General features: G+C 46.7%; 1 protein-coding gene across 2 annotated transcripts in view; it reads left to right on the forward strand.

Annotated features, from left to right (window-relative positions):
• Window positions 1-23234, forward strand: part of exoc3l1 (exocyst complex component 3-like 1) — a 128015-nt gene extending 104781 nt beyond the window's left edge. For both annotated transcript variants that reach the window (XM_068049740.1, XM_068049741.1), the window contains exons 8-13: window positions 1464-1571; window positions 3087-3237; window positions 5327-5449; window positions 6393-6548; window positions 7956-8080; window positions 16396-23234. In XM_068049740.1, the coding sequence (XP_067905841.1) occupies window positions 1464-1571; window positions 3087-3237; window positions 5327-5449; window positions 6393-6548; window positions 7956-8080; window positions 16396-16582 (850 nt within the window). In that variant the 3' untranslated portion in view covers window positions 16583-23234. The remainder of the gene's footprint in view (window positions 1-1463; window positions 1572-3086; window positions 3238-5326; window positions 5450-6392; window positions 6549-7955; window positions 8081-16395) is intronic.
• The last annotated feature ends 296 nt before the right edge of the window (window positions 23235-23530 follow it).

The following is a 23530-nucleotide window of genomic DNA, read 5'->3' on the forward strand; positions in this document are numbered from 1 at the left end:
TGTCTTGGTTTTTTGCTATTTTATTCTTGGTTTTTTGCTATTTTACCTAATTCTCCCCCGCCTGCCCAAAAACCCCTGCTCTACTTAAGGTTCTGACGCGTTGCCAGGATAAAATTCCACAGGTTTACAGTTGTCACCCAGAACTAGTGGCAGGGTATTGAACCATGGGGGACTTGGGACGGGCTTCTCAACTATCATTAATGAAGTTCCGATGAAGGGTCGCTGACCCGAAACGTTAACTCTGCTTCTCTTTCCACAGATGCTGCCAGACCTGCTGAGTGGTTCCAGCATTTCTTGTTTTTATTTCAGATTTCCAGCATCTGCAGTATTTTGCTTTTATCATTAATGAATGTTTGTTCACACTCACACTCCATACACACAGACCCACACATACAGATACGCTTTCCAGCAGAGTCGATAGTGACCAGGAACAGGAGAGTGGCTGATTTCCCTCACTCGAGCCCAGGAGTGCTGATGTTAACCACAGTCTCCCATTGCTACTATAGCCAAGGTCAGCTTACTCAGTACAGACCAGGCTAGAACTCTGTATCAGTAACACATCAGGACAACACACACATATACCCACTGGGGCAGCAATGGACTGGTTATTATTTATTTGCCAGTTCTGAAGAAGGGTCACTGACCTGAAACGTTGACTCTGCTTCTCTCTCCACAGATGCTGCCAGACCTGTTGAGTATTTCCAGCATTTCTTGTTTTTATTTCAGATTTCCAGTATCTACAGTATTTTGCTTTTATTTTACTGGTTATAATTATCAGTTTACAGACAGTCTGATTGAGTTGTTAGAATATGTTCTGGAGAACCAGTTTGGCAGGCACCGCCTACCTTGACTGACTCTTCACTCCGACTGCCAGTGAGTTTTCCAACCTTTGAGTTCGGAAATGGATAGAGTACTCATCATGAGTAGTGGTGTGTTCCTATTAATGAGTTTGCCTGCGGGTGCGAAATCATGAGAGGGACATATTACTGAAATATTATCTGCTGAAAATTCCTTGTAATTAAAAATGCTTCATCATTATGTTTCCAGAATATTAATAATATTTTCCCCGAATTGTAGGAATTCCAACTCTGTGAAACATACAATGTAAAAGAGAATTTTTATTAATATTTTCTTCCCTTCTCTCTGGCCTGTGCAGTGTACAAGTCTCTAAAATGTGCTGGAAGAGTACAAAATCTGAAAACACATGCCTGAAATAGCCAGGGCCTTTGAAATGTAATGGCAAATGGTTAGTGCCATTTGCCAGAGAAAAGCTCGCAGATCTCAAACGTTAACTCTGTTTCTCTCTCAATAGATGCTGCCACCCTGCAGAGTATTTCCAGCATTCACTGTTTTTATGCCGGATGTAGATGGCTGCCCCAATAGGTGGGGATGGTGTAAGTGGTGGAGACTCTCCCAGGTCCTTGTCCATTTTTATCTTTATGTTCTGATTTATCTTTCTGTAGGTTCCGAGAGGCTGTGATCAGTTATGGGAAAGACCGGCAGAAGGACTCCCAGCCCAAGTATTACCTGCTGTACCTGCTGGCTGCCGTCAACAATTGTATAGCATTCAGGTATGCAGCCTGAGCTTGACAGTGACACATTAGCCAAATACATCAGCACAATGAAACTCAACCTAATATGTAAAACACCAGGCAGCAGGAGGGTAAGACTAGATTTTACACTCCTCCCCTTCCCCACCCAAGGCTGCCTTGGTAAAGTCAGCACCCAGTGTGGTACTGAGTCACACAGGAAGATCTCACACTCTGGCCTCAGGCTCCACTGAGTTTCCTGATCTTAGCCAGGTCCAGTGGTGTAGGGTCTGTCATTGAACTTCAGGCCTAGAGAAGGATGGGCTGAATAATCCAGCAGGCTTCCTGCTCCAGGTCACTACCCAGTGACCACAGCCTGGAAAGTGCATGAGTGTGGGTGTTGGGTGAGAACAGAATGCTCACTATGCTCAAATAGGACACCAATACCTCATATTGTGCCTGACACGAGAAGAATGGTCATTGTATTAGGCAGCCCCAGTGAAATTTACCCAGAAAGATCCAGAACCATCGGGGAGTGATCCTTTTGTGAATTAAAACCTTAAATTTTAAAGGTGTCAACTGTGGCTCATTAGTAGCACTCTCACAGATTATGTGTTGAAATCCCACTCCAGAGAGCAAAGTCTGGGACAAAGCTTCACTTCAGTTTAGTTTAGTACTGTTGGAGGTGGGATCTCACTGTGCAAATTATCTGCTGCATTTCCTATGGCAGCATTTCTCTAACTTATTTCATTTTCTGTAAAGCGCTTTGGGATATCCTGAGGTTGTGAAAGGCTGTGTAAATGCAAGTTCTGTGTTCTTTAAATATGTGTACAGTGCCCTCCTCCCAGTGTGCTACTAAGCCTCATAGACCAGAAAGGTCTCAGCACCAGGACTCAGCCAAGGAACTAGGGATTGGGGATTGTGGCCACAGTTGCACCTAATGCCCCTGGGATTGGGAGGTGAAAAATCAAAGCGGGGGGAGGGGGTTGTCCTGCCCAGTGACTACTGCTGCACAGTGCATTTGCAGTTATAAAAAATATAATAAATAAGGCCCTTTGAGCCTGCTCTGCCATTCAACAAGATTACAGTTGATCTTCCTCAGCACCACCTTCCCATACTATCCCTATATCCCTTAATTCCCTTAGTACTCAAAAATCTATCGACCTCAGTCTTGAATATACACAACAACTGAGCATCCATAGCTCTCTGGGGTAGAGAATTCCAAAGATTCACAAACCTTGGAGTGAAGAAATTTCTCCTCATCTCAAATCTTAAATGGCCAACCCTTTATTCTGTTACTGTGACCCTGAGTTCTAGATTCTCCAGCCAGATTATGAGGGTATTAGGGGGAGCAGAGAACCTAGTCCATTTGGGGCTACAGGCAGGAGTTGATCACCAGGTGAATGACCTACTGACCCTGTTGATGCTCACACATGAAACACAGCAATTAGAGCAGAGCCTGGAACTGCTGCTCTGCGTCACAAGATGTAGGGACAACTTCTTCCTATTTGGACGAGTAATGCAACATTAAGTGATGCTACTCCCTTTGTGTTTCAGAAAATCCATCCAATGGCTGCAGAAGCAGTGCGGCCATGGTTCCCATGGTGACTGCTGCAGTAAATTACCTCACTCCATTGACACAGCAGTGGACCGAGCTATGAAGAAAGGCTGCAGGCTGTTAATAGACGAGATGCTCTCAGAACTACAGGTAGTGTACTGTACAGATACCTGGGAGGATTGGTGTGGGCTGCAGCCCTGGAGCTGAAAGGTCAATGTTTAATTACGGGGTACAGTATACTATTGCTTATGTTACAGGATTAATAATCCAGAGAACTGAGTTCAAATCCCACCCTGGCAATTTGAGCATTTGAATTCAGTTTGAAAGGCTGGCGTCAATAAAAGTGACCATGAAGCTGTCAGATTGACTAAACCCAGCTGGTTTACTGATGTCCTTTAGGGAAAGAAACCTGCTGTCCTTACCCAGTCTGTGACTTCAGTCCCACACTAACATTAACTGCCCTCTGAAGGGCTTAGCGAACCATGCAGTGGTATCAAAATTGGCAACTAGGAATGTGCAATACCCCCTTTGCCAGCAAAGCCCACATCCCAAGGATTAATTTTTTTAAAAACACCTAATCATTTCTAAATAAGTTCGATAATGCCCCTCATCCTGCACCCCTCACTGTGAGTATGACGCTTAAAGACATCAGAATGAAGTCCTGTCTGTTGGTATGCAATTCTGAAGACTTGCAGGGAAGGGTTCCTGCACTCTGACCATTCAGGACAAACTGCTCCTCCTGCCTGACGGCTGTCTGGATCCTTCAGGAGATCAGGTCACGGCTATCCCATTCGAGTGCCTGATGGGAAAACATCCTATCAAGTGGCACACAATTGATTCTCACTCAGAAAGACCTCAATAAGTGATGGAGCAGGAACTGGGGAATTTGGGGTAGAGGGAATGCTCTTCTGAAAGGCACATTATTGAGGCAACCTGGCAGGAACTTTACGCTGTATCTAACCTGTGCTGTACCATTCCTGGGAATGTTTGATGGGAAGGTGTAGAGGAAGCTTTACTCTGCACGTAACCTTACCTGGACCAGCCATATAAATACTGTGGCTACAACAGCAGATCAGAGGCTGGGAATTCTGTGGCTAGTAACCCACCATCTACAAGGCACAAGTCAGGAATGTGATGGAATACCTGATGAGTGCAGCTCCAACAACACTCAAGAAGCTTGACTCTATCCAGGACAAAGCAGCCACTTGATCAGCACCCCACCCACCACCTTAAACATTCACTCTCTCCACCATCGGCACCCAGTGGCAGCAGTGTGTACCATCTACAAGATGCACTGCAGCAATGCACCAAGGCTCGTTCAACAGCACCTTCCAAACCCATGACCTCTACCACCTAGAAGGACAAGGGCAGCAGATGCATGGGAACACCATCACCTGCAAGTTCCCCTCCAAGTCACACACCATCCTGACTTGGAACTATATCACTGTTCCTTCACTGTCGCTGGGTCAAAAACCTGGAACTCCCTTCCTAACAGCACTGTGGGTGTACCTATCTCACATGGACTGCAGCAGTTCAAGATGGTTCACCACCACCTTCTCAAAGGCAAATCAGGGATGGGCAATAAATGCTGGATTTGCCAGCAACGCTCACATCCTATGAACGAATTTTTTAAAAACCCGTGCTCGACTGGCCCTGGGAGTGTTTGATGGGGACATTGTAGAGGGAGCTTTACTCTGTATTTAAGCCATGCTATACTTGAACTGAGTAGCTTGCTAGGCCATTTCAGAGTCAACCACATTTCTGTGGGTCAGGAGTCACATGTAGGCCAGATTAGGTAAGGACAGCAGATTTCCCTTCCCTAAAGGACATTAGTGAACCAGATGGGTTTTTACAACAGATGGGTTTCATGACTAGCTTTTTTTTAAATTGCAGATTTTGTTTAATTAAATGAATTCAAGTTTCACCATTTGCTGTGGTGGGATTCAAACCCATGTCCCCAGAGCATTAGCCTGGACTCTGGATTGCTAGTCTAGTGACATTACTACTACACCGCTGCCTCCCCTGGAAGTGTTTGATGGGACAGTGTAGAGGGAGCTTTACTCTGTATTTAACCTGTGCTGTAGCTGCCCTGGAAATGTTCGCTCCAGTCAATGTATACAGAAAATGGGAAAGTGTTCCATTTCCCAATTTTAAGATCTTTCATCGCAATGAGTATCTGTAACCATATGAGGCTCTGTGCAATGTTTAATATTAAATTCATTGTGAATCTTCCCTCCAGCCTCATATCCTCCAGCTTCTGTCTGGGTCCTGGATCTGTGGCTCTGATCTCATCGACACCATCTGTACGATCATGGACACGTATTGCAGTCATTTCACCCGCATCAGGGAGCCCGTCTTTCAGGTAAGAGTTAAACTCCTTATTTCACTCAGTGTCCTGCACCACCCACCACCCCAACCTCCTATATCTAACTAAACAAAAAAATGTCAAAGCCCCTTTTAAGAAATTAGAAGTGGGGCCACAGCAAAGATGGCATCCAACTATGCAGAGCAGTGGCACTTAATGTTCCACCCAGTGCGACATTAGCACCTGCTGGCAGAGATGTGCTATTACATCAACAACATTGAATTCTTTCCTCCATCTTTCATGTTAAAAGTGCCCACTAATATAGTTTCCTCACTTGTACCCCACAGGTTTGTGAGGGAAGTGCCATGGCATTATCATAGTTACCCCATCCTGGTCAAGAATAATCTGATGCACCAATGCATGCACACACTCACATGCTGACACTTGAGAGCACACACTCGCACACTTACTATTGTGTGCATACACTTTTACACATGTTCACATGCATACACTTGCTCTCACACTCACAAACTCTCATGTGCACACAAAAATACATGTGCACATTCACATGCACGCATAGACACTTACGCACACACACACATGTATTCCAGTGACCACTTGATATGAATCAGCATCAGAAACCCTTCCGTTTTTTTAATCCTTCCATGTTATTTATTCTTCTGTAGCCCAGGGACACTGAGGGCAAATGCAGCATCCCGACTGCCACCCAGCTGAGACCAGCCAGCTCAGCACAAACTGAGAACTGTATACCACACTGGGCGGTGCATTTACCCACCGAGCCATTCAAACCTTCTTTATTTATGTGTTATGTAAAAGATTTCTTGAAATGCAGGAGGTTCAAAAGGAGAAACATTAAATAAGTGGCAAATAAACGATAAACAGGGAGAATAATCCCCACTGATGTTAAGTTGACTGTTAGTGGTCAGACATGGTACCCAGGTACAAGGTGTGAAGTCTCTATAATGTGCTGACTCCACAGTTCATGCTGTTTGAAGGCCTGCGTCTGGTAATCATTGAGTACGTCCACACACTGATGCTGAAGAAGATCGTCTGCAAAAATGCCGCAGAGCGAGAGAGGCTGTCGGACAGAATGTCACGTGATGCAGAGCGCCTGAAGGAACTCTTCTGTAATCTAGTGAGTGAGCCAAGACAATAATAGTTTGATAACACATTTCAATAATTATTGAGAAAACACTAATCTTAATTACCCGAACCAACAGGACGGAATAGTGCACATTATCCCTGCATCCAGAATTCACGAGGGTGGATATTATTGAGGACCAATATTCCCTCTGATTCGTCTTTGTCCTGCGTGTCCCGTTTGTTGCAATACGTCGTCCCTTTAACATTGTTGCACAACCATGCATGCACGCATCTTTAAGGGACCGCTGCTTGTGGGCGGCCTGTTTGTTCCCTGCGTGGCAGGTTCCCAATTGCCTTGCCACACATCAGCGAAGCTTCGAGAGAACACTGGTGAGGACCTGTGAACGTGTCTTCTCCAAGCTTGTTCAGGCCACCCAGTCTCAAAGGCAGCAATGGTCTCTCTCTTTTCTAACTAAGTAAAAACATTTATACCGTTTTGTTTTCTGGTCCCATTCCTGCTGGCTGCAATGCCTATCTGATGTTTTATGAACACACAGGTGTTTGAACTGATTGTCAGAGATGAGAGGCTATACGTCTTTTTACACCATACTGTTGCTTCCTATCACTGCCTTTCCCCGAGCTATATCTTTGTAACCGCTCCAGCCTCCTCCCCACCCCGCCCCGACCCCAGCCTTACACTGCCCCCTGCTGTGATGAAAAGCCTGTGTTTTAAAAGCTTATATGTTTCAAGCTTAATACTGCTTTAGCCTTAATATTTCTCCACCTAGCTTATTTATTCGTGTGTTCCTACCATGCAATACAATATCCTTTGTCCTGAAATTCATCCTTCTCTAACATTATCAGCATTATTCAGGGGAAAAGACAGTCTTTTTGACTGAAACCCATTCCGTTACATTACTTTTGTCTTTGTTAGAAACAAAAGTAATGTTAAAGCTTGTCAACATTCTTACAACACACATACACAGAAGTTCATACATACATGCACAGAGATATACATACAGAGACATACATACACAGTGACATGCATGCACAAAGATACACAAACACATATATATACCCATACAAGTACACACACAGACACATGTATACTCATACATACAGAGACACGCATGTATACACATAAACACATGTGCGCACACAGACACGTATAAACAGACAGACAGACACACACACACACATATAAGTAAATAGTCACAGACACAAACGTATACTTATATATAGGCACACATGCACACACACACATACACAGTTCTTTGGATTCAGTTAATATAAATACTGAGCCAACTTGTAAGAAATCTTAAATTTGATTCCCAAAGGGTTCGGCCCTCCACTGGCCACAGCAGAGAGTTCAAAATGCTGAGGGTTTTACATGGGGAGGAACCTTGACATTGCACTGTACCTGCTTCTGTGAACTTCTCTATCCTTTTCCTGCCTGCAGGGATTGGAAGAGCCCGGTCGCCTAACCAATGTGATTTCCTCTGTGTCAGAGCTCATTAAACTGAAGGACACCTCCCTCCTCAGCCTGGAAGTTTCTTGCCTTGTGGCTAATTATCCTGATATCAGGTAACTCTTCCCCCAGTATATATACAATACCCCCAGCCCCAACTTAGCCACTTCCAACAAAGTAACATGGATCTGTTAATTTGGATCCCAGCACTGTTTGACCTACACAGCCCCTAGTCTGACTAACACATCAGACCATGTATCAATGAGTGAATGGGGGAGGGGTTGGGAGGGTAGTTTTTTCTGTATCCTGTGTGATTAAAGTGAAGAACTGCTGTTATCTCCAGCACTGATAGCCCTCACCATGAGAGATATTTTGCTCTGCATTTTAACATTAGTAAGAACTTAGATGTGAGCAAATGGGGAACAGGCCCAGCAGAAATGAATGAGTGAAAAGAATTTTAATTCATTTTTGGGATGTGGGCATCACTGGCTAGGCCCGCATTTGTTGCCCATCCCTAGTTGCCCTTGAGAAGGTGGTGATGAGCTGCCTTCTTGAACGGGTTCTCCACAGTGCTATCAGGTGGAGAATTCAGTTTTTGACCCAGCGACAGTGAAGGAAGGGCAATGCGGGGTTGATTTTAACTTTGTGTGATAGTGTAAAATGGGCTATAATGGATCCGCAGCCTGTTATACATTTCTTTTGATTTTCATCTCTACTGACCTCAATGGAAATTAAAAATGAAAAATATTCCCAACTTTTCAAGTGTTTCATCCTAAAGGAGTGCCACGAAGGTTTGCCTGACTGATTCCTGGGATGAGGAGAGATTGAGTAGAGTGGGTCTATATTCCCTTGAGTTTAGAAGAATGAGAGGTGATCTCAATTAAACATATGAAACTCTTCAGAGACTTGGCAGCATTGATGCTGAGAGGATGTTTCCCCTGGTTGGAGAGCCTAGAGCTAGGGGGCACAATCTCAGGGTAAGAGGTTGACCATTTAGAACTGAGATAAGGAGACATTTCTTCACCCGGAGGATTGTGAATCTTTGGGATGCTTGAATTCTCTATTTCTAAGTATTATCGATGCTCATGTGCCTCCCTGTGTGCCCACCAAATAAACCCGCTAACAGACACAACCCTTAAACTAACAAAACAGTCCAGACAGACAAAAACCGTGTATTATTACAGATACGTATTTCACAGAATTACATGACAATCACAAAACAGAAACAAGGTGATTGGCCAACCAGCCTATTTATCCTCCACAGGAGAAAGATTGAAATGCTGCCTTGTATCTTGATGCTGGTACTGTTACCTGGATCCACTGCACTCTTGTGTACAGGAGCGATACTGAACACCCCTCCCCCCGCAACTCCCCCTGCCCCCGCTACTAGATTGCAGCAGTGCACACTAGCAAGGAGGATAGTGCAGTGTGAGCCCTACCTAGTGGCCATTATTAAGCACTGTAGGCGAGCAGAGTTTCCATTTATTTTCCATAGTTGGCTGCCACACACATGGAATCGCAGGTCTGTGGCAAATGCTTTTCTGTTCATTCATTTAACTGGACAGAAAATCGGGCACTGTGGACTGGTGATTCCCCAGCCAGCTCCCTGTGAGCACAGATCCATATTATTAGTAGCCAATTGTGGAACCGCAACCAATGCTCCATGCTTTAAAAGTCGATTCACATAAAGGGTGAAAATGACTGCCATGGGAACACTTAACAAAATGCTGCAGTTGCTGGAAATCTAAAATAGTAACAGAAAATGGTGGAAACAGTCAACAGGACTGGCAGCATCTGTGGAGAGGAACAGAGTTAACGTTTCAGGTTGACAATCTTTCATCAGAACCAAAAGATGTTAGAGATGAACAGCTTTTAAACAAATACAGAAGCAGGGATAAGGGCCCTGGGAACAAACAAAGAGGAAGGAGTGATATGGGAAAATCTCTTCTGTTACAGTAGATTCAGAATATTATAGAAAGTTACAGCTCAGAAGGAGGCCCTTTGGCCCATCATGCCTGTTCTGACTCTTTGAAAGAGTTACCAAATAGTCGCATTCCCTAAATTTTCCCCATAAGCCTGCAAATGTTTCCTTTTCAAGCATTTATCCAATTTCTTTTTGAATGTTGTTACTGAATCTGCTTCCACCGCCCTTTCAGTCAGTGCATTCCAGATCACAACAACTCACTGCGTTCAAAAAAATGTCCTCGTCTCCCCTGTGGTTCTCTTGCTAATTATCTTCAATCTGTGCCCTCTGGTTACCGACCCTCCTCCCAGTGGAAACAGTGTCTCCCTATCTATCAAAATCTTTCATAATTTTGAACACCTCCATATTAAAATAAAGCACTATATTGCTGATTATGTCTCCACATCCATGGAGAATATGAAGTAGTGGAAAGATTTACAAGCTGATTAACAGTCTGACACAGTCTGTGATGTGAACACTCCTTCCATGACTGTAACCATCTATACCCCACAGATGGTAGGGAAGTTAATCATATATGGGAGGGTTTTTATTGGCCCTCACATCTCACAATGAACAAAGGCCACGGACCCCGACCTGACACAAATATCCCACTGGATGTCAACCCAGGATTCAGGAGCAAACTCCAGTTTTTACTTGCAAGGGTCTGTCTGGAGCAGGGATCAAACCCTGCACATCCTGACTCAGGGGCTGGAATGCCAGCAATGAGCCAAAAACTCGCTTCACAGCATTCAATAGAGAATTGACTAACCAAGGCTGCTTGTGACATAGCTTTGTCTCAGTGACTGTGTGGAAATGCAGCTTTCAAATGTTATGACATGGTTGTAACCCGAATCTTGATGAAGGATTGAGCCTGAATGACCCTTCCTGTTGTCTGTACGATTCAGCTCCACACAGGGTGCTGCTTTTACCCTTCTGAGCCACTGAGGGTGAGGGGGGGGGGGGTTTGGAGATGAGGGAAAGACATCTTTTTTAATTAATTGTTTACATTCAGCAGAGTCAATGAGAGGTGATCCACATCACCAGGATAAAGGCCTGCTCTGGTCTGCAAATGAGACCTGACCCGAGCCCACCAGAACCCCATCCGACCCGAGCCCAACCCCTTCCGTTTTTACCCGCGCCCGACCCGAGCATCAGTTAATTTACCTTCCATTTTTCACTTTGTTCCTTTTTTTAAATTTATTCATGGGATGTGGATGTTGCTGGCTAGGCCAGCATTTATTGCCCATCCTGAACTACCCTTGAGAAGGTGGTGGTGAGCTGCCTTCTCGAACAGCTGCAGTCCATGGGAGGTAGGTACACCCACAATGCTGTTAGGAAGGGAGTTCCAGGATTTTGACCCCGTAACAGTGAAGGAACAGCAATATAGTTCCAAGTAAGGATGATATGTGACTTGGAGGGAAACTTGCAGGTGGTGGTGTTCCCATGCATTTGCTGCCCTTGTCCTTCTAGTTGGTAGAGGTCGCGGGTTTGGAAGATGCTAAGGAGCCTTGGTGCATTGCTGCAGTGCATCTTGTAGATGGTACACACTGCTGCTTCTGTGCGTCGGTGGTGGAGGGAGTGAATGTTGTGGATGGGGTGACAATCAAGCGGGCTACTTTGTCCTGGATGATGTCGAGCTTCTTGAGTGTTGTTGGAGCTGCACCCATCCAGGCAAGTGGAGAGTATTCCAACACACTCCTGACTTATGTCTTGTAGATGGTGGACAGGCTTTGGGGAGTCAGGAGTGACTACTCACCTCAGGATTCCTAGCCTCTGACCTGCTCTTGTAGTCACGGTATTTATTTATTTTTTTTATTTTAGAGATACAGCACTGAAACAGGCCCTTCGGCCCACCGAGTCTGTGCCGACCAACAACCACCCATTTATACGAACCCTGCAGTAATCCCATAATCCCTACCTACACTAGGGGCAATTTACAATGGCCAATTTACCTATCAACCTGCAAGTCTTTGGCTGTGGGAGGAAACCGGAGCACCCGGCAAAAACCCACGCGGTCACAGGGAGAACTTGCAAACTCCGCACAGGCAGTACTCAGAATCGAACCCGGGTCCCTGGAGCTGTGAGGCTGCGGTGCTAACCACTGCGCCACTGTGCCACCCGTATATGGCTACTCCAGTTCAGTTTCTGGTCAATGGTAGCCCCTAGGATGTTGATAGTGGGGGATTCAATGATCTTAATGCCATTGAATGTCAAGGGGAGATGGTTAGATTCTCTCTTGTTAGAGATGGTCATTGCCTGGCACTTGTGTGGCGCGAATGTTACTTGCCACTTATCAGCCCAAGCCTAGATATTGTCCAGGTCTTGCTGCATTTCTACATGGACTGCTTCAGTATCTGAGGAGTCGCGAATGGTGCTGAATATTGTGCAATCATCAGCGAGCATCCCCACTTCTGACCTTGTGATTGAAGGAAGGTCATTGATGAAGCAGCTGAAGATAGTTGGGCCCAGGACACTACCTTGAGGATCTCCTGCAGTGATGTCCTGGAGCTCAGATGATTGACCTCCAACATAGTTGGAGGTGCGGCACAGTGGTTAGCACCACAGCCTCACAGCTCCAGCAACCTGGGTTCGGTTCTGGGTACTGCCTGTGCGGAGGTTGCAAGTTCTCCCTGTGACCACGTGGGTTTCCTCTGGGTGCTCCAGTTTCCTCCCACAGCCAAAGACTTGTGGGTTGATAGGTAAATTGGCCATTGTAAATTGCCACCTAGTGTAGGTAGGTGGCATGAGAATTGAGGGAAGATGGGGATGTGAGGGAAATGGGATTAATGTAGGATTAGTATAAAAAATGGTTGGCTGATGGTCAGCGTGGACCCGTTGGTGCTGTATCTCTCTATGACTCTAACCACAACCACCTTCCTTTGCGTTAGGTATGACTGCAACCAGCAGAGAGTTTTCCCCCCGATTCCCATTGACTTCAGTTTTGCTTGGCTCCTTGATGCCATACTCGGTCAAATGCTGCCTTGATGTCAAGGGCAGTCACTCTCACCTCACCTCTTGAGTTCAGCTCTTTTGTCCATGTTTGAACCAAGGCTGTAATGAGGTCAGGAGCTGAGTGGCCCTGGCGGAACCCAAACTGAGCATCACTGAGCAGGTTATTGCTAAGCAGGTGTTGCTCGATGGCACTGTTGACGACACCTTCCATCACTTTACTGATGATTGAGAGTAGACTGATGGGACGGTAATTGGCCGGGTTGGACTTGTCCTGCTTTTTGTGTACAGGACATACCTGGGCAATTTTCCATATTGCCGGGTAGATGCCAGTGTTGTAGCTGCACTGGAACAGCTTGGCTAGGGGCACGGCAAGTTCTGGAGCACAGGTCTTCAGTACTATTGCCGGAATATTGTCAGGGCTCATAGTCTTTGCAGTATCCAGTGCCATCAGTCGTTTCTTGATATCACATGGAGTGAATTGAATTGGCTGAAGTCTGGCATCTGTGATGCTGGAGACTTCAGGAGGAGGCCGAGATGGATCATTAGCTCGGCACTTCTGGCTGAAGATTGTTGCAAATGCTTCAGCCTTATCTTTCACACTGATGTGCTGGGCTCCCCCATCATTGAGGATGGGGATATTTTTGTGGAGCCACCTCCTCCAGTTAGTTGTTTAATTGTCCACCACCATTCTGGTTGGATGTGGCAGGACTGCAGAGCTTAGATCTGATCCGTTGGTTATGGGATCGTTTAGCTCTGTCTATTGCATGCTGCTTACCTAGTTTGACACACAAGTACTCCTCTTGTAGCTTCACCAGGCTGACACCTCATTTTGAGGTATGCCTGGTGCTGCTCCTGGCATGCCCTCCTGCACTCTTCATTGAACTAGGGTCGGTCTCCTGCTTTGATGGTAACGGTAGAGTGGGGGATATGCCGGGCCATGAGGTTATAGATTGTGGCTGAGTACAATTCTACTGCTGCTGATGGCCCACAGCGCCTCATGGATGCCCAGTTTTGCTTTGCTAGATCTGTTCGAAATCTATCCCATTTAGCACAGTGATAGTGCCACACAACACGATGGACGGTATCCTCAATGTGAAGACGGGATTTCATCTCTACAAGGACTGTGCAGTGGTCACTCCTACCAATACTGTCATGGACAGATGATCTGTGGCAGGCAGATTGGTGAGGACGAGGTCAAGTATTTTTTTCCCTCTTGTTCCCTCACCGTCTGCCGCAGACCCAGTCTAGCAGCTATGTCCTTTAGGACTCGGCCAGCTCGGTCAGTAGTGGTGCTACCAAGCCACTCTTGGTGATGGACATTGAAAACCCCACCCGGAGTACATTCTGTGCCCTTGCCACCCTCAGTGCTTCCTCCAAGTGGTGTTCAACATGGAGGAGTACTGACTCATCAGCTGAGGGAGGGCGGTAGGTGGTAATCAGCAGGAAGTTTCCTTGCCCATGTTTGACCTGGTGCCATGAGGCTTCATGGGGTCCAGAGTCGATGTTGAGGACTCCCAGGACAACTCCCTCCCTCCTGTATACCACTGTGCCGCCACCTCTGCTGGGTCTGTCCTGCCGATGTTTCGCACATACCCGGGGATAGTGATGGCCGTGTCTGGGACATTGTCTGTTAGGTATGATTCCGTGAGTACGACTATGTCAGGCTGTTCCTTGACTAGTCCGTGGGACAGCTCTCCCAACTTTGGCACAAGCCCCCAGATGTTAATATGGAGGACTTTGCAGGGTCGACAGGGCTGGGTTTGCCATTGTCGTTTCCAGTGCCTAGGTCGCTGCCAGGTGGTCCGTCCAGTTTCATTCCTTTTTATTGACTTCGGAGTGGTTAAATACAACTGAGTGGCTTGCTCGGCCATTTCAGAGGGCATGTAAGAGTCAACTACATTGCTGGAGTCACATGTAGGCCAGACCAGGTAAGGACAGCAGATTTCCTTCCCTTAAGGACATTACCTGCACAAGCTTAAAATAACTGGAACAAAACCACCTTTAAAGGCCAAAAAATAAATTAACATTAGAGTCACTTACCTGAGGTGGTAATAGAGTGTGTCCGATCCAGCCCGGCCTGACCCGAGTCCGAATGCTGGACCTGGAAGTGCGACCCGAACCCGAAACATGTCGTCGGGTCCTGTCGGGTTCGGGTCGGGTAGCAGGCCTTTACACCAGGATGCTCAATTGGCTTCTCTGTCAACCTGCAGCTCTGCTGAGTCATTGAAGTGGTCAGAGTCAGAGGTCAGGTCAGAAGTGGGGTTCCTGCTCACTGCTCTTACACCAGCACTGGGGACACAAGGATTTTTGGGCCCCTTATTTTGAGGTGACTGTTAACAGACTAAGGGGAGAAGCACCATCTGAAAAAAAAAGGTCTAAAAAGTATTCTGAACAAATATGATTGATTTTTCTTTCTTTTCAAGTTATGTTCTCCTGAGTGGCCTTGTAAAATTTGGGAATGGTCTAGATGCTCCAGACAATTTCCTGCTTTTCCAATTTGTACATTTCCTGCGCCCCACCCCCACCCCAGCTTTTGATTCATCGCCAACTTTCTCTGAGGCAGTCAGCAAAGTGTGAAACCAGTGCACGATGGCAGGAGGTGGTGCAGGAAGTGTGACGGACAAGAATTGTGAGCAGACTACTGTGGGGGAGGAGGGAGGGAAGTGTGAAATCCATCTTGGGAGATAGTGTAAAATGGGAGATAGCCAATTGGCAGCCTCTTTCACACCCTGCCCGAGTTTCTCTTATGGTCTTGTCAGTGGGCATCGGGCTGCTGCTGATTTGCTATTGCCCGCTCTGCGATTCCTCCCCAAGCCAAATTTCACCACCACCATTTTCAATATATGACTTGCGAATCTCCTGCTCACAGTAAACCACCTGGTTTTATAAAGGGGAATGTTATGCCTTGTAAAAGAGAATGTATGCCCCCTTTAAGGCTACAAGGTGCATGAGTGCTGGGTTTACCTAGAGGTCTGCTTATAGATTTAGAGCCCTGGTATTGTTCGATTGACAGGTCAGTTAAATTGTCGGAGATGTTTTGGGGAAAGGGAGCTGAAACCTGTACAGTCGTTTAAGATTGTTTTCTGTGATGTAAAGAGCCGAGTGCAGGAGGTGGAAAGTAGAAGTTGTCCCAGAATCATTGTTTAAATTGTCCTTGCACCTAGTTAACAGGGAGCTGTTCGGCTGATTTTTAATTTAACACAGCCAGGTGATTTAGAATACATTTCCTGATGTTTACATAAATTTGGGCTGCTTGTAATAAATTTGACCATGACTAAGGGTGACTGAACATTAATGCTAGATCTCCCAGGCTATGGGGAGCAACTTACACTTCACACATAGGGAAACCAACTGGTTGCCTTGATCTGGTGGACCTGCTATTTATTGCTTCCGTGCAGATATATTAATGCATAATAGTGATGAATAATAATGAACAGAGCAATGACCTCAGCAGAAACTTGTGTAGACTATTCCTGTTCCTTAATAACTAAACAATTTCCCGATTTTCTTCTCCAGTGATGAGCATGTTTCAGTACTGCTCGATATCAGGGGGGATGTGTCCAAAGACATTCGCGGGACTGTGCTGGAGATGCTGGAGCAGAATTCCCAGCCACCTCCCGAAGACTATCAACCCATCTTCTCCGATATCCTGGTGCCAGCTCCTGTTCTGCCCTTCTGCCTTCCTGCTGTCAAATGTGGCTAGTTCCCTACGTTGTGGACTCCCAAAAGCACCCTGCAGTGGAGAAAGAGGTCACCTGACAATAACAGCCACGTAGCATCAGTGCGAGACAGTGTTTCACTGAGACATCCATCCAAGTGTGCAGTAGATACGGGAGTCCTAACTGGAGAAATGGTGTCTAAATTGAGTAGGCAGGCACTACAGCTGCAAAGGTTAGTGAGGCACTGGTGTGCTACCATTAGATCTCCCCAGCATAAACAATAGTCTCTCATATTTACAAAGCATGTTAAAGGTTGCTGGGGGATCCTCCCTCTGTGGCACAGCTGGTAAAGCCAACAATTGACTATCCCCATACAGACAGAAGGTCTCAGGGTCAGTGCTGAGTTACTATGTTTCCTACTGCTGATTGCTAGTCATTGTGTTCTCTATAGGAAGGGGGAAAGTGTGTAAATATTGGGTAAAGGACAGAATCGGGCTTGACTGTGATGTCCCGACAGTTGAGTAGCCTGCCAAGATTCACTGTCAAGGAAGCCATGTGAACACTGGGCACTTGTGTGAGACACCAGAGGACCACTGGTCCTCATGATACCAGACCCTCACACAAATCTACAACTTCGGGAGGAGGAGGAAGCATTTACAAATCTGAGGATGGCTTGGGATTGTCACATCATCCTTTTCTTCATTTATTCTCAAAGCTGGGGCTTCCTGACAAGGGGACTCCAAGGGGACGATTCCCACCCAGCCAGACCTGGCCTCAAAATGGGCTTGGTGAACTCACCGCCCCATCAACCCTGGCAGCTGCCATTTTCAAAGGGGCCTTCCCTTGTGTGGCTGGGGAGAGCGCCTGTTTCAGGCGGTGGTCAGGACACCATTGGAATTTTGGGGATACATGGGGAGAACTTACTGGCTGCAGCAAAAGCAGCCCAGGAAAGTTGCAGGGTTAAATTCTTGTGGAGCCGGGAGTGCTGTGTGTGTGGGGGGTGGGGGGGGGGGGGGGGGAAGGGCCAGCCTGAACCCCCACCACCCTCCACATTTCCACCTCACACCCCCTCCCAGGCATGGTATCCATGCCATCCAACATTCCCCTGCCCAGAGCTGGGAAGCTGCAGTAGGATGGCCATTCGGGAAGTTCAGTTCACTGGCAAGATTTCAGTGAGGCCCAAGCTGAGAATGTCCCCTAGGCAGCTGGCCAGTGCCCTCCCTCTGGTCGAGCAGCCAATACTGAACCGGGCCCCTGGTTTCAGGGCCCTAGGGTTAACTGCGATTCCCATGATGAGTGAATGACTCAGACTGTTAACTATAGTTGGAGGCCTCTGTCCGTATCAGCTGTCAGCCCCTCCTCACAGGGGCAATTGACTATGTGAACTGAGAGGTGAAAGGGGTAAAGCTAATGACATGAACACAGGATGTCAAAACAAAACATCATTTCAGAAAAGGCCTCCGAACAAACAACTCTGCTTTTAAAATCGAGATATGTTTCAGTCGGCCTTTTTAGATTGAGATGAGTAGATCGTCCTGTGCAGTGGAAGCAGGGGCCTGATCCATGTGCCATCAAGCAAGTGAGTCACATAAGATGAAACTCTTTGGGGTTAGACAGACCCCTCATTAAACTCCAGCTCCAACACAATCATTTCCTTCTCCAATGCAACATTTGCACATGTTATTAGAGAAGCTTGCTCACACACAGTATGAAAATGGGGCCTTACATTTACAACACCATCGTCTTCCCCTTAACTGGAGAACCATTTCATTTCTGACACACAAACCTGGTTAGGAGTGTGTCCTCTATAGCACACTCATTGCACACTGAAAAATGCATGCTGCAGTTAGAGCTGACTTTTCACTTCTCCTTGTTCTTAACCCCAACAAGTTCTGTTTCCTGCTGGGTCCTCTATAGTTGCCATTATAAACTGTAGTCCTTTAATACCACACAAACTGTGGGACCCCCAGTACAAAAGTCCCCACTTGCATGTTTGCCAGAGCATTGCCCTCCTGTGGCCCTGCTCTTCCCATTCCTGCAGTCACTTCCACCTGGCCAGATTGTTGAACCGAGTGAGGTGTGATCCTCAGGGGCGTTAGTACAGGAGGATTAGCAGTACACTCTGCCTAGTCCAGCAGGTGGCTCTCTCTGCTTTGAAGCAGAACTATTACACAAATCTGCTGTTGACTCAGTGTATGTTGGCAGTGCTTGTGATTCACATCAGGTCCCATAAATGTTGAATAGTATTTATTAACACTCACGATTCGCATCCAGAAAACCAGTTTCCCTTGTGAAGTGACAATCAGTCCATAAAGAAAAGCTGGCATTTATATAGCTCCTTTCACAACCTCAGGACATCCCGAAGTGTTTTACAGGCAATGAAGTATTTTTGAAGTGTCTTCTTTGGCCTCCTTATCTCGAGAGACAATGGGTAAGCGCCGGGAGGAGGTCAGTGGTTTGTGAAGCAGCGCCTGGAGTGGCTATAAAGGCCAATTCTAGAGTGACAGGCTCTTCCACAGGTGCTGCAGAGAAATTTGTTTGTCGGGGCTGTTACACAGTTGGCTTTCCTCTTGCGCCTCTGTCTTTTTTCCTGCCAACTACTAAGTCTCTTCGACTCGCCACACTTTAGCCCCACCTTTATGGCTGCCCGCCAGCTCTGGCGGACGCTGGCAACTGACTCCCACGACTTGTGATCAATGTCACAGGATTTCATGTCGCGTTTGCAGACGTCTTTAAAGCGGAGACATGGACGGCCGGTGGGTCTGATACCAGTGGCGAGCTCGCTGTACAATGTGTCTTTGGGGATCCTGCCATCTTCCATGCGGCTCACATGGCCAAACCATCTCAAGCACCGCTGATTCAGTAGTGTGTATAAGCTGGGGATGTTGGCCGCCTCGAGGACTTCTGTGTTGGAGATACGGTCCTGCCACCTGATGCCAAGTATGCTCCAGAGGCAGCGAAGATGGAATGAATTAAGACGTCGCTCTTGGCTGACATACGTTATCCAGGCCTCGCTGCCATAGAGCAAGGTACTGAGGACACAGGTCTGATACACTCGGACTTTTGTGTTCCGTGTCAGTGCGCCATTTTCCCACACTCTCTTAGCCAGTCTGGACATAGCAGTGGAAGCCTTTCCCATGTGCTTCCACTGCTATGAAGCGTAGTCACGGCTATAATGTAGGAAACACAGCAGTGAATTTGTATACAGAAAACTTCCACAAATAGCAATGTGATGATGACCAGATAATCTGTTTTAGGTGTTCACTGAAGTATTAATATTGTCCAGGGCACTGGGGAGAGCCATTGAATTAGTGCCATGGGAACTTTTATGTCCACCTGAAAGGGCAGACAGGGCCCCAATTTAATGTCTCATCCAAAATAGCACCCCTGACAGCACAGCACTCCCTCAGTCCTGCACTTGGGTGTCAGCCCAGATTTTGTGCTCAAGTCTCTGAAGTGGGACTTGAACCCACAAAGAACTGACTCAAAGGCTACCTGCAAGCCAGGGCTGATATAGCCCAGCATGGGTTGTAGTGACTCAACCTTCACCAGGGGTGATTAACTCTGTTCCAAAGGGTATTCCTGAACCTGAGATTTGCACCTGTTAGACATCTGAACCACACTAAATATATCACACAAGAAAACTCAGAAATAAATCAGGAGCTTCTGTGCATCAGTGCCACTTCTTCCACAAACCATGTGCAATCTAACCCATCATGGACTCTACTCCGCTGTATTAAACTTACAGGAAGAAAGTTCTTTTATACAGGTGCTTGTTGGATTCCATGGCTGGGATTTTATCTGGGTGACGGGGGTCTCAGCCACTGGTTAAAGCGCCGCCTCCTCTGGGGAAGGCCTGCCGCAGTATGTGCCAATTAGGCTGTTAAGTGGACAGCGATGGGTCCTCCCCAGGATTAAGGACCCTGGCGGCAGAAGTCCCACCTGCTGAGAGCTGCCAGCCAATCAGAGGCCAACAGCTCTTTCACTGAGCAGCGCCATGTGGAGGCGGTGGCTGCTGCCGGTACTGGACACACCGGAGGTACTGGACCCAGGCCACAGGTGAGTCAGGGCAGGAGGGGTTTTGCGGGGTGGGGGTTGTATGGGAGTCGGCAGCAAGGGCAGGGGGGCGGCTCTCAGCATGCACCAACCCCCCTTCCTGATGCCGAGTCCCTTGATCAGGCACTGTGCCTCTTAATGAGGGACCACCCCCCCCACCCCTGCTGCCGAAGCCAGCAAGCAACCCGCATTGGGCTGATAATGGCGGCGGCAGGGAGGGGCCCTTAATTGCCCACTTAAGGGCCTCAATTGGCAGCGAGGCAGGAAGGCCGTCCACGGGCCTTCAAAGTCGCCATGCGGGACAGCATAAAACTCCCCCCACCCCCCCCCCACCCCTCCACAGGAGTCTGATGCCAGTGAGCCAGCTCCCAGCATTAAGTCCAGTTCTTATTTGCAGTCTTCGAGAGTCCAATTTAAATTAGCGCCAAGTCTAAAAGCAGCTGAAAGAATTCTCCCCCAAACACCAAAAGGTGCTGAAAGTCCACAATACCTACAGGCCACGAAGCCGACTGGCTGCCTTCCGCATCCGACTTTTCCATGGTCCCAGGAATATCATATTTCCCAGGGCAACTGATGCAAGCTTTTGGTTCAGAGGCACTTTTGCTGACTTCCTAGCCATGTTTATTTCTGCCTGAAATAAAAGCACAATGGACTCGGACACTGAGAGTGTGGCTGCTTTCTTCTCAAATAACAAGTCTAAAGGAACAGGCTCTGCTGGTTAATCGAATGTTTCATTTTATTTTATTTTTTTTATTTTATTTAGAGATACAGCACTGAAACAGGCCCTTCGGCCCACTGAGTCTGTGCCGACCAACAACCACCCATTTATACTAACCCTACAGTAATTCCATATTCCCTATCACCTCCCTACACTAGGGGCAATTTACAATGGCCAATTTACCTATCACCTGCAAGTCTTTTGGCTTGTGGGAGGAAACCGGAGCACCCGGCGAAAACCCACGCAGACACAGGGAGAACTTGCAAACTCCGCACAGGCAGTACCCAGAATCGAACCCGGGTCCCTGGAGCTGTGAGGCTGCGGTGCTAACCACTGCGCCACCCATATAATGTGCAGAAAGGAATTGTAACAGCGGGATTTTTATTCACTTTCCAAATGTACCTCGCCACGACATGATCTGCGATTCAAAGAATCCATTATTTAAATCGCTTCAGAACTGCAGCCATAGCTCCCTAAATGGCTCAGTGATCCATTTAGGATCACATTTGCTTAGTCTGAACTTGTTGGTTGTGAGAATCTATTCACCTTGCATGCTGAGCAATATATCTTCAAAAGTATTCCACTTTCTTCTACGAAAGTGTTGTTGAGTAACCTTGTGTGTGTGTTAGTATCTGTGTGTCTGCATGCATGTGTGTGTCTGTGTGTGCAAGTGCGAGTGTTTGTATGTTTCTGCCTGTTTGTATGTCTGCATATGCGTGTGTTTCTGCCTGTTTATGCATGTGTCTGCCTCTGTGTATGTGTCTGTATGTGCATGTGTGTGTGTGTTTGTGCATGTGTGTGTGTTTCTGCCACTGTGTGTGCATCTGCATATGTGTGAGTGTTTCTGTCTGTGTGTGTGTCTGCGTGTATGTGTCTGTGTTTCTGCCCGTTGTTATGGCCAGGTGAGGAAGGGGTCTCAGGCTCCCCTCTCTTGCCCTTCCTCTTAATTGACTGCAACAGGGTTTATTCTTTTTTTTTAAACAATGGTTGTATTTACCACCTCCATAAGTGTTTTACCTTCCCTTCACTATGATTATGAAAGAACCAATCGGACAGGTTTTCTTGAGGTTAAACAAGAAAGAGGTAAGTTTATTATACTTAACACTCTAACCTGATTTTAAAAAACTAAAAAATGCGCTACGCATTCACGCACACATTCACATGAGAATCACATACAAATAGATTACAGAAGGAAAAATAGATTTGGTGGTTGGATTAAAGTCCAGAATAAATAAAAGTTAAATACACAGTTTGAAGTTGGATGATTCGGTGATTGTCCAGCTGGAGTTATCCTCTTGAAGTCCCTGGTTGGTCAAAGTGCACTTTGTGGCTGGCCCGCTTTGCTCAGGGTTTTCCTGAAGGCAGAATTGCAGTTGGCTCTCTTCCCCTGGTTGCTGGCTGTAGCGGTCGGTAGGCTTGGAGGGTTCCCCAGTGTAGACAGTTTCAAACTTGATGTTTTCTGGGGACAGAGAAAGAGAGAGATAAAGGGAAGTATGCAGCTTTCTGCTGCTGCAGTATCCGGTTCTGCTTGTCTCTTGTCTGTGTAACAACTCCCAGTTTCTTCAGCGATGAAGAGGGTCACATGGTTCTCTCAATCCCCTTTGTTTTCAATGAGGTTTTCTGAAGTCTTCTAATGAAATTCAAGGTTCCACATGCCCCAGGATGCCAATTCACACTTGGAGGGGGTTTGCTCTTTCAAAGTCAATATGTGAGGATTGCCTTGACTGCCGTGCTAATGAAACCATTTTAAGTAATTCAATCACTTAGAGCAAGCCATTGTCCTGGCTGGGCTTCTTGTTAGACTTTTGTCTCCAGTTCAGTCTCCTGGTATTTCAGATGTAAATTGCAGTGGCCATCTTGGCTGCTAGCTTTTTAAAGTTAGTGTAGGATATTTTCCATTAAAAGTCAAATGCAAGTTTCCAACCGATGAAATTAATATTTCTCATTTAGCATATGAGGTTTTCTTGGCACTGTTTATTTGTCTATGTGTGTGTGTCTGTATCTGTGTGTTCTTCCCTTTGTGTGTGACTGTGTGTGTCCTTGTGTATGTGCACAAGTACAAGTTGAGTGTGTGCATGTATCTGTCTGTCTGCATGACCAAGTGTACGCAGGGTTAGGCACCAAAATGTTGCACCATGGACATTTGACCAAATTATTGACTCAGCCATGGACATGCATTCAATTAATCTGTATATAACGTGTATAGCCAACCTAATGT

This window comes from Heterodontus francisci, chromosome 17 (genome assembly GCF_036365525.1).
Source record: "Heterodontus francisci isolate sHetFra1 chromosome 17, sHetFra1.hap1, whole genome shotgun sequence".
Classification (NCBI taxonomy): Eukaryota; Metazoa; Chordata; class Chondrichthyes; order Heterodontiformes; family Heterodontidae; genus Heterodontus; species Heterodontus francisci.